At 49.4% G+C, this 12,161-nt stretch overlaps 1 protein-coding gene across 4 annotated transcripts in view; it reads right to left on the bottom strand.

The window, feature by feature from the left end:
* CAMSAP1 (calmodulin regulated spectrin associated protein 1) overlaps window positions 1-12,161 on the bottom strand; it is a 74,695-nt gene that overhangs the window by 51,447 nt on the left and 11,087 nt on the right. For all 4 annotated transcript variants that reach the window (XR_010022101.1, XM_063081544.1, XM_063081546.1 and 1 more), the window contains exons 2-3: window positions 1,578-1,840; window positions 261-422 (exon numbers count right to left, since the gene is read on the bottom strand). Coding sequence is in view for 3 of the 4 variants with exons in the window: in XM_063081544.1 (XP_062937614.1) it covers window positions 261-422; window positions 1,578-1,840 (425 nt within the window). In the remaining variant the exon portion in view is untranslated. The remainder of the gene's footprint in view (window positions 1-260; window positions 423-1,577; window positions 1,841-12,161) is intronic.

Raw genomic sequence — 12,161 nt, 5'->3', positions numbered from 1 at the left:
AAAAATGCTTTCTAAAATTGAGAACTCCTTTATTACATATAGTGGATAAGATAAAAATAAAAAGAACTTATTAATTAAGCCATAAGTGTGTACTGCATTTTCAAACATGAACAGTCACACTCCGCTCTCGATGTTCAGGAGAAATGCCTGTTTGCTTTGTTTCACTACAGTAGACACACTCGTAGACACAGAATACTATGCAGTCCCACATGAAGGGACTTGGGCTGGGTCTTGGACTTGCCTTTCTCAGGGACACTCACCTTGTTGATCCAGAACACCATGGCATCCTCGAGGTCGTAGGGAAGCTCTTTCGAGGCACTGAACGTAGAGAAGCGCTTGACACTGGCCACCACCTTCTCAATGCTGATCATCTCCACAGTGTAGGCCATCATCAGGGCGTCTACCATCGCCATGTGGGCACTCTAGGTGAGAGGCAGCAGCTAGAAACCCCCAAAGTACACCTCTCCTGCCAGGTTCCAACCCAGAGAACCTGCTCACACTCAAGACTCTAACCTAATTTTTTTCCTTATCCTCTCCATATGAGATACTATATCTGAGAGCTGTCTTTCTATTTCCAGCCTGACATTTTTGGCCACCAAGCCTCAGGAAGACCAGTAACCAGAGGTCCCTTTTCAGGTGAGGCCACCCCATGACCCGCAGTGCAGCGCTTGATATTCCTTGATATTTCACTTCCCAATAGCCCTATGAGGTTCCCCAGGTAGGTGGTGGTATTCCTACTTTATGGTCTGGAAAAAGCTACAGAGGGGAGACCTGCCCTAGGCGATCTGCCCATCAATGTTCTCTGGTGACTGGTCCAGAGCACCACATGCTAACATTATACCATGCCTTCATGCCACTTCTTCCAGAATGCAAGTAACATTCTCTTCCCCCATAGAATGAGGGGGCTGGCCAGTTAGCTCTCTTGGTTAGAGCGTGGTGGTGATAACACCAAGGTCACAGGTTCAGATCCCCATCCCGCCAAAAAAAAAAAAAAACCCCACCACAGAACGCAAGGTGCCAGTGAGCAACCTGAGCAAAAGGAAAATAGGAGGCACCAAAAGTGCTGAACCTGGGATGGTCAGGAATTCAAATGAGAAGTGTGGCTTCAGAAAAGATGTGGCAGGCGATGCTCAGGAGAGAAAGAGACATACTTTATCGTGGCACAAAAATACTTTTAAAATGCACGTGAAACAATCTAAAAGAAGGCTCAACAATATATTTCAAACCATCTGTAAAAGGTTTGCCTCAAAATGTTTTATTAGCATACCTCACCTCAATCTCGGCTTTCATAGAACATGCACAATGAGAAGAAGAGCTAAAAGTAAGCTGCTCTTTTCCCCATTTTCCCAAAACAATTATGAGCTTAAAAAGACAATTTATCAAGGAACACCACAAACACAAACCCCTGCCATCTTGCTGCATGCCCACATTCACACCACCTGTCGCCTAAAGTTTCAAGGCAGATTCTGCCTCCTCGTGCAGCTAAGCTGCCAGGGACAGTCAGTGTGCAGCCACAGGCACCACATGAGCCCTGCTTCAGAGGCTCACCTGCAGGGCGGCCACCACAGACCACTTACCATCTTGATGGGTGCACGGCCAAGGTCAGAGTCTGTCACAGGGGTGTCATCACCCTCCATCACGTAGATCCCTTTCCGGGACAGGGTCTGGATGACTGACTGATGTCCCTGTAAGGTGGCCACCTGGTCCCCTTTCAGGATGAGGCTGCAGACACGGCAGTACAGCTCACTGGACAGGAGAAGCCTGATGACGGGTGGTTTAATGTGCTCCTGCTCATACTGGTCAATGTAGAAAGGGTCTCTGAGATCCTCAGGGATGTTATCTAAGACAAGGAAGAGATTACCATGTGAGCAAAGTCTCCCGAGCACTACCTGCAGGACAACGATGCACACAACAAAGGTGCAATCAATAAAATGGGCGACTAACAACAATAAAAGGTCCTAAGCTATTCAATAATTTCATCGCCTTCTGCACTGACATAGGCAAACTGGCATCAGAGACCACCTGGGGAGTGTGGGCTACATACCTCCTTCTATGACTTCCACACCACAACCTCCAAGAACAATCTCCTAACTTACAACAGCAAGAAACAGGTGGTAATCCCTGAGAGTGTTAGCAGGCCAGAGGAAAACCAAATGCAATCAGGCCAGAACCACACAGTGCCTGGTGACACCAGCAAGGACGGTGTGCAGGCACAGCTGACGTCAGCCCTGGGGAGGGAGCCTAGCAAGTACTCTTCCTGACATCAAAATCAAAGGTACAGAGGCTAAACAGCCATGGTTTCTACAGAAGAGATAGCCAGGACTGGTGTGCTGTAGTCATGACGACAGAGCAGCAACAAGCCTTTGTCCATGTTTGGACCAGGCAGCATAAACTCTTACCATGAACCATGCTATCTAATCATCACTACAAGACTGTCACATCACAACTAATGTCCCCATATTATACAAAAAAATTAAGTAACATGCCCAAGGGCACAGGAGGCAGAAACCAACTCTAAGACTGCACAATCTGATCCACAGAGCATACTGTATACTTTAACTCCTACGCACACAGCCTCCCACACAAACACCAGCAGGGAGCAGAACACACATCTGTGACAGTCAGATGTGTTGCGACTGGTTCTGTCCATTTTCCTAGCTGGGTACAAAAGTCTACAGAACAGCACCTCCTGGCTGTGCTTCTCTCTCTTGTTTGACAAGAGGTGAGCAGCTGTCCCACAGGATGGGGAAAGGCTCTGAAAGGGAAGCTCGTTCCTTTCCCTGAGGACCCCCAGACCTTTGGCAGGTGCCCTGAGACTGCAGGGGATAAGCAGATTCCAGTACCCCCACAGCCACTCTTTTTTCTATTGAATCAAAATTGATTATACATGTTTTGGGGGTTCAATATTGAGATACTTTATAAGTCGTAATTATTCTTTATGCCCCTTGTCCAAAATCTCCCTTGGTCCAGTCTCCTCCATGCCTTGGGTCCTGGGGTGGGCCCCAAGGTGCTGGTGTGGTGTGCCTGGTTGGGTGGGGGGGTGTCCGGTCCCGAGGTCCATGCCTTGGGTCCCTGCGTGGGCCCGAGGCACCCCACAGCCACTTTCTAGAACTATCCTCACCTCCAGAAGAGTTCAGAAAGGGCTACAGTCTCAAAAATGGCTGGTGGAGAAAGCCCACTGACAGCTGGTAGTGAAGCATGCAGTACCGCTGGAAGTGATTCCAAGGACGCACAAATCCTCTGCCCTGTGCCCCAGCCCAGGCATCCCCAGGCTCTGCAGAGGGAGGAGCCAACTATGAGGAAGAACGACTTTCCCTCTCTTCCTCTGCTCCTGCCTCCACTTACTTCCTCCACGGGTGCTGTTTCCTGAGCCCTGGTCATCTAATTATATGGACCCTGGCACAACCTGAACACTTGCACTCAGGGCTTCACTTCCGAACAGCGGCCACTACCATTCACGCAGCATTTGGGGCACATCTAGCTTGGTCACTACAGCAACACTGCCATGGGCAGGGCAGGTGCCAGCTCCAGATGGCTGGAGGGACTCGGCCCTGGCCTAGTGGGCACAACCAGACTCAAATCCCACACTCGAAGACTACGCCAGGTAGCCTCATATTCTGAAGTCACCTGGAGTTTTGAAACAAAACAGATCGTGCCAACATGAGAAGGAATGGGCCCAAGGTAAAGCACAGTGGGAAGACTGCTGCTTTCCTTGTAGGCAGTCAAGGAAAGAGGAAAGCCATCCTGAGAGGTGACTGTCTGGAAGGTGGCCTGCAAAGAGGGAGCATGGGAGGGAGGGGACTGCCTAGTGCACACTGGAGTGAGCATCCTGGGAACAAGGGCAAGGTGGCCATGGACTGACAGCAGACCATAGGCTTGGTTCTTCACGGATGGATGCAGGGAAAGACACTTGAGCCTAAGAGCCCTATCATCTTATGACATTTTCAGAAGGCGGGTGACGGTCATTTTCAGCTTCCATCTTAGTCTACTGCCCAGTAGCAGCCGCCAGTCGGGGCTCCCACAAGAGCCACCCTTCCCTTACCTGCCCTCAGGATGCCTCACATCCCCGCTGCTCTCCACCCATCTCACTGTCTGCCCCACTTCAGTCTCCGGGCTACCTCTCATTTCTCCAAATACTGGAAGGGGCATGTCCTGCCTCACTCCCCACGTAACCTCATTCATTCTCGTGGCTTGAAAGATCATGGACATACGGTGATCCCCAAATGTACAATTCTGGTCCCAGCCACCTCCCTGAACTGCCTACCTGACATCTCCACATAGATATGTTGGGGTACAAGCCACCCTCCCGTCCTGCTTGGACAACTGTGATGGGCTCCTCTCTAGGAGGGTAGAAACTAGCACAACTCCGGAGAGAAGACCCCTCAAGATCCCTCAGGATGAAAGCTCTGTACGGAGGGGGAGGTGGGACACAGGCACAAGAGGAGGACTGGCCTTAGATGGAAACAAGGTAACCCCTGGAAGGACGGCAGAGTCCATGGCCACAGGTGCCCCCTGATTGCAGAAAACCACCAAGGCTGGGAAAGCAACCATGGCTCCAAACTAAATTTCTCTTTTATAGCCTGTATTAGTCCATTTTTGTTGCTTATAACAAAATACCTGAAACTGGGTGATTTACAAAGAAAATGAAATTTATTGCTTACAGATTCTGAGGCTGGGAAGCCCAGAGTCCATCTGATGGTGGTGACAGTGACCCAGGGGTCTCACATTGCAAGATGGTGGAAGCAGAGAGAGCACAGAGAGCAGAGACATGACAGACTCTCCTCTTCTTTTAAAGCCCTCAGAACCACACCCCCTGACCACCATTTTTAATCCATTCACTACTGCACGGTCCTACAGTCCAATCACTTCTTCAAAGCTCCACCTTTCAATTACCATAACAGGATTTCCCACCCTCTTAACAATCATAATGAAGTCTAAATTTCTAATATATAAAACTTGAGGGACACAATTCAAGCTTCAAGGAGTTTTGGGGGGACATAATTCAATCCATTACACAGCCTATCAAGTAGAAATATCTTCCACGGGGTGGCCCACTTTTAAAATAATCAATATAAAACAATTCATATAATCAGTTTGTGAATGACATACAAATATAAGAATATGAATCGTATGACTAACATGGATTTCAGATGTAAGGTAAAGAGATTCAAGGGAAAGTAATGCATTTACTGAGGCTAAAAGCTTCCACCTTGAACAAACTCTCCTAAGTCAGGTCATTCCCAGCCACAGCCCCGCTCTGAGTGACATGAAGCTCCTCACCATCTTGCCGCGGCAGCAACTGCTCTCAGAGGCTGAGCTTAGTCGGCAGATGATGTCAGTGAGGTCGACCTCTGTGGGACTGTATGTGCACAGTTCTGCAATTGCTAATGTTTTATCAAAATCAACAACTACCTTTAAAAAACAGCTTTGTAAACACCTTGAATCTATTTCTAGTGACTTATTTTTCATTTCTTCTACAAACCAATAGGACAGTTTGCCAGCATTATTCATTCATTCAACAATTATTGAACACCTATGTGAGCCAGGAAACGTATGAGAATGCTGGGGAGTCAGGAGGAGGGAAAGCCACTGCTCCTGCTCCCAGGCTGAGTCTCTGAGATGACTAAAGAGTTGACAGGTAAATGCCACCAATGTGGAGGGGTGGCCTGGGATGAGGGTAGGGTGCTCAGTATGCAGGAGACACTGACACAGCTCTGCGTGGGTGGGACATGGGAAGCAGCCAAAGCAGCTTACCAGGGCCAGAAGCAGCCAGGTGGGGGGGAACAGACTAAGAAGACATGTGAAAATGAACCTTGTCAGAGAATTTTAGGAAACAAAAGCAGTTCAGAATTGCATAGGAGAGGCAAACTGGACATTTCATTCATTCATGAATGACTGCATGTGGAGGGTCTGAGGATGGTGGGGGTCTGTCAGGGGAGTGTGGCAGGCTCAGGTGCTCTGAGGGTATATAATGAGGGGTGCTATCTGCTGGCATTCCTGTAACAAAGTGGAGGACACGCCTGGAATCCAGGTAGACAGCACTGGAAAGGGGCGGCACTGCCCAGGAGGTGCCGACATCAGGCCTGAGACTAAGGATGGATGGGGTGTGACAAAGACAGATATCAAGCTTATGACTCTGCCAGCTGAGGGCAGGATGGTCCCTTTTACTAATACAGGACACCAGGAGCGGGGAGCAGGTGAGCTCCGTTCTAAACATGATGTCTCTGAAGTGCCCGTGGGACCAGTGGAAGCCCTCCTGCAGGCAGGCAAGTAGAGACTGGAAGCATGAGAGAAAGGGAGCGGCTGAGACAGTGTTTGGAATCCATGGCATACAATCATCGATGCCCACAGGGGTGGACGACTCGCCCAGTAAGAAATGGTCAAGTCAAACCTAAGCAACACCAAGTGCATGGGGCAGACACAGGAAGAGAAGACCACGAAACTGAGAAGTGACCAGAGAAGAGGACATCAACAGCATGGTGCTCAGAGCCAGAGGATGAGGACACCTCAAAGAGGGAGTGACCGCAGCGTCAGCGTGGCTGAGAAGAGAAGGGTCCCCCAGGCTCAGCAGCAGGAGGCAGACAGGGCCTTGGATGAGCTCTCTGAGGGCCGGAGAGGCACTGCAGATGCACAATGAACAAGGAGTCACTCTTTGGTCAAGGGAAAGTGGGGTAAAAAAAGATGTGTTTGCTTTAAGGACTGGAGAAACATGAATAGGCTTGACTGTTGATGAAAGAAAACCCAATCAATGGGAGGGGCTGAAAAACGGCAGCAGGGGGGGGGGGGTTGCTGCTCCTGATGAACAGGGGGTTGCTGCTCCTGATGAACAGGGCTCCAAGGAGGTGGGAGGGTAGGGCCTGGGCCCCGGAGAGGCAACGTGTTTTGCTGCGCAGGGTATAGGTGTAGTGACACGTGGGCAGGTGGCTAGAGGCAGACACCTGCAGGTTGTTTTATTCTGCACGGCAGGAGGCAGTGGTGTCTGCTGGGCAGGAAGGCCCTGGCCTGGAAGAAGTGGGGGCTGCAGAGGGCTCCAAGGGAGACTGAGCAAGGACTGCAGGTGGGGCAGGGCCCACCAAGACCAGCGACAGCAGTGGCAACAGCCCCGGGCAAGGCAACACAGTCCTTACTCTTCTCCAAAAGTCAGCAGCCATGGCTGGATATATGGATGTAGGCGTAGGAGTCTGCCAGGATCTCACGGAAAGGCAAACTAAGGGAGCAGAGAATTCTGACCAGTCTTTAGTTAAAGCTGCGTCCACACTACATGCAGGGAAATGAAGGGCAGCAGCGAGGGGTGAAGAAAGGGTCAGAGATTGGGTCTCCTGAAGGCAGGGCCAAACAAGCAGCCTTAAGCCTGCTCACTTCTCATGTGGCCTCTCCGAATCTAGACCCCATCTGTATATTCGGGACAATAAACATGCCCACCTGGGCTGTGTGAGGATGAAGTCAGTCCATCCATATGAAGCACTGAGAGCTGAGCCGAGCTCGGTGCACCGCACATGAGTTTACCTGTTATTCTCATCACTGATGCCATTGCAATGAAGTTGAAAAGGCAAGTCAAGGAAGCAGGGACACTACCACTGCACCCCAGTGAGGCTCAGGAGGAAGTACCCACACTGGCCTCAGCTGTTCTGTGGCAGCACACAGCAGAGACTCCCTGGCAGGTGCCCACAGCTGAGGCCACCACCTACCCAAAACCCTGATACTTTGACGTGCTCCACCTCAACCCCAGGAAGATGGACGGTGCTGCTGCAGTGCACGGGCCAGGCCCTGAGACACGCAGGACAGCAACTCTCTGCCCTGCTGCCCATCTGAGCCACCTGGGAGCTGTCGACACAAGGCCGCCCACGCCCCAAACCAGACCAGCTCACTCAGAAGTCCCTGTGGGTGGCCTGGGAATCAGCATCTTTCACTGAGAGTTACCTCTCCAGAGGCGTCCAAGGTGGCTGTGACAGTGTCTACCCGGAAGATGCTTGTACTCTTGAGGTGTGAGATAAGGCACCCACAGCAATAACTCCCACAAGGAAAAAATGACCAGAGGTCTTCTAACTCCAGACCACCACTACCCACACCCCCAACTCCATCCTGGAGATGCCAGACACCAGGAAAAGAGAAGCTGACACTTGGCACCTGCAGGGCCCAGCCCATTCGGCCTCCACTCTCCCAGCTGTCCTCTCCCCACTGTGCAGAAGGCTCATCACGGACTCGGCTTCCTGCCAGTAGGCCAGGAAGGGAGACCCCTAGGTCCCTTGAGAGAGTGGGGAGAGAATCCTGGAGAAGAGGGGGCTGGAGAAAGGGATCCTTTAAGTCTGTAATGTCCTGGACACCCTGAGCAGCCCGTGTGTGAAACCAGCTGCAACAGGCAAGCAACAACTGACAACCGTGAGAACTGCAGAGTGGACCACTGCCCGGGGCCACACTGGTGTCCTGCACACAGACCAGACCAGGAGAGGCTAGGAAGGCCTTGAAAACTGACCCAACACTGTCTGCAGCCCACAGAAGGCAGGCCAGGACTTGCAGTCTCAGCCTAACTGGGTTGAACTACTTGCTAAAATAAACAAAAAGCTTACATCCTCTAGATTTCTAACAGGACCCAGAATTTCAAAATATAATATTCAAAATGTCCAATATACAACCCAAAACTACTCAATAAAACAGAAAGAAACAAACAGGAAAGCCTACAACTCTCAAGAGAAAAGGCAATCAATAGATACAGACCCATAAACCCTAACGTTGGGATAAGACTTTCAAGCAGTTATTGTAACTATGCTCCAAGAACGTAAGGGCAAGTACTTGAAAAAACTAAAAAAATTAACGCTAAACTCTGAGAAAACTCTGAGGAAAGAGAAGTCCCAGCATGGAGGGAAACCAAAACGTGCAGCAGACGGTGGCCAGGCGCTACAGAGGGAGGCTGGCAGAAGCCGCACGGCCCTCCTGCCCGTGGCCCTCACTGCCCCAGCCCCACTCCAGCACTGCCTGGCACTGACAAGACGCGGGCTGTCACCATGACCTGGGCTGGGGGCAGAGAGCACTGTGCACAGGCCTACAACCTCCACATCCCAGTTCCAGGCTACGTGGTCACAACACAGGCCACAGCTCTTCTGAAAGGACAGTGCCTGGTGGAGAGACAGGGAGGTTTCACAAGGGCAAGATTACTAGGTGGGAAGGTGGCCCATGGCAACAGTTGGGTAGAAACTGAGGCAAGGCTTCCTATCAACACCTTGGAAATTCACCAAGAAGGCGCTCCTTCAGTCCCTCTCCTGAGGGAGGCATGGCCACACGCAGCTAACACCCTAGGTTTCCAATGCCACCTCACAGGAGAGTAACAAGGTGCCGGACGAGACAGCCAGAGTGACTGAGCCACGAGCTGAGTGGCCTCAGCCGACCAGAGCGAGAAGCAAGGGCCGTGGGCATGCACCAACCTCCAGCCACATACACCCTTCAGTGCAGACTCTTGTCAGCTACAGACCACCAGAAGGGGGCACATCATGGCTCACGCCTGCAGGAAGGCCATGCTGGTGACCAGGCCGAGATAGGAGAGAAGATGCAACCCAGAGAGCCCAATGTCGGGAGACACTCGCCTATCCTCCTGGGAGGATATGTCCATTCCAGAAGAGGCAGTGAAGAAGTCAGACCACATTTCTGGCACCCCACAAGTTTCTAAGGACAAAATTTGGACTCCAGGGCTTGTCAAATGGAACCTACCACAGATGCTTTGGGTTGAGATGCTCAAAGGCTGTACCCCAGCAGTAGGAGTGAACCTCAAGTTAGATGAGCCCTCAAAATGACTACAGCTCGGGCCGAGCCCGTGGCGCACTTGGTAGAGTGCTGCGCTGGGAGCGCGGCGACGCTCCCGCCACGGGTTCGGATCCTATATAGGACTGACCGGTGCACTCACTGGCTGAGTGCCGGTCACGAGAAAAAAAAAAAAAAAATGACTACAGCTCAGCTCTGAAGCACCTTGACCCATGAACTTGGGAGCAAGATGATCAGAACTGCTGCTGTCTCTAGCAGAATGCTAGAAGCAGACGCAAATTCTCCCTGGAGAAAGATAACATCTTGGCCTCAAATTGTTCCTAAAATCTCTCAAATACAATGTTCAGTGCAAAATGAAAAACATGCAGACAAGCAAATGACCCAATGTCATGAACACAAGCCAGCAGAAACCACCAGTAATAGCAGCAGATCCACAGACTTCCGGTGCTTGCCAGGATGAAGTATGTCCAAGGCAGCCTCTCTCTCCCACTGACTATGACTAAACACACTCTGGACAAGGTATAAAAAGCAACTGCCTAAGGATTCTAAAAACTAAGCAACAGTAGGCACCCTGGGAAGGAGATTCAATCTTGAAGAATCATCCAGTTTTGTTTTCTTTGTTCTCCCAGCTTGATCCTAGGACAGCCCCAGTCAGAGAACTGTGTGGCAGGCACAGAGAACCAAACTCTGACAGAAACTTTTCTGGACAGAAAGAAGGAAGAGAGGTTCCTTAGAGCCAGAATCATGGGGGGAATTCAAGAAAAGAGAGCTAAAAGGGGATCCCTAATTATGTATATGAACCTGCACAACCCAGGGCTCACTCCTGAACCACATGTGCATGAGACAGACCCAAAGCTGCCTAGCAAAGACTTGAGAACTGATCCAACATTGGAGCCACAGCCCACAAACGGCAAAACAAACTTGGGGTCTGATGAGGTTTATTGCAACCCAGCCGCAAAACATTACCCTAAGGATTTTAACAGGACCCAAAAAAGAGAGTTTCACATGTAATATTCAAAAGGTGCAGGACACAACCCATAATTATTCAACATATAAAGAATCAGGAAAATGTGACCAATTCTCAAGGTGAAAGACAACCAACAGAGAATAACCCCAAGATGCCCCAATGCTGCTGCTATCAAAGACTTTAAAGCAGCTACCGTGACAGGCTCCATGAGATAAAGGTAAACACTCTTGAAATAAATGGGAAAATAAAAGTTCTCAGCAGAAAAATAAAAGCTATAGAAAAGAACCAAAACTCCAGAACTGAAAAAGACAGCATCAGCACAAAACTCACTGGATGGGTGCAAGAGAAAAACAGAGACGACAGAGCAAAGAGGCAGTGAACATGGGAATAAAGCCACAGAAATGGTCTGGTCTGAAGAACAGAGGAAGAAGAAAGTGACAGAATCAAATGAAGAGCCTGGGAGCTATGCAGCAGCATAGGAAGTTCTAACACTTGTGTCTGGAGAGGAGAGGCTGGGACAGAGAAAGCATATGGATAGGTATGGCCAAAATCTCCCTAAATCTGGTGAAAGACACCAATTCACAGGCTCGGGAAACCTATCAAGCCCCAAAAAGAATAAACTCAAAGAAAGCCATGAGCAAACACTTCATAGGCAAACTGCTGAAAATCAAAGATGAAGAAACAGGCCCACAGGAACCCATAATTTCAGGTATCAGCCTTAGATTTTAAAGGATTATGTGCTTAAAGCAATGGAAGGGAAAAAGAAAGGATGAAGAACTTTGGCAGAAAAGTGGAAATTATTTTTAAAAAAAAAAGAAAAAACAGGAAAACGAACAAGAATTTGACAGATTAGAAAAAGAACAATATAGAAAGTCAAAAACAGAAAAATACTGAACTTAATTTTACACAATATACTATGCTGAACAGTAGACACAGACGAGAGAATGAATAAACTGGAAGATCAGTTGAAAGAAAATATCCTGAATGAAGAACAGTGCGACAAAGAATGGAAAATACAGCAGAGAATGTAAATAACGAACACTGTAAGTGTCACAGCAATGTAACTGGAGGCCCAGGAAGAAAGGAGAGGGAAAAATGGGACAGAAATAGTATTTAAACAGATAATGGACGAGAATTTTCTGATAAATTCATGCACTGCTTAGCGACAGGGATACATTCTGAGATACGCATCATCAGGCAATCTCATCCTTATGTGAACATCATCAGAGCTACTTACACAAACCTAGATGGCACAGCCTGCTACACACCCAGGCTATATGCTATAGCCTATTGGTCCTGGGCTACAAACCTGTACTGAGTACTGTAGGCAACTGTAACACAATTCTAAGTAGTTGTGCATCTCATCATAGGAAAGGCATAGTAAAAATGCAAAATAAAAGATAAAAAATGGCACACCTGTACAGGGCACTAACCATAAACG

This window comes from Cynocephalus volans, chromosome 17 (assembly GCF_027409185.1).
Source record: "Cynocephalus volans isolate mCynVol1 chromosome 17, mCynVol1.pri, whole genome shotgun sequence".
NCBI classification, from domain to species: domain Eukaryota; kingdom Metazoa; phylum Chordata; class Mammalia; order Dermoptera; family Cynocephalidae; genus Cynocephalus; species Cynocephalus volans.
This window is presented reverse-complemented; position numbering and strand designations above follow the sequence as displayed.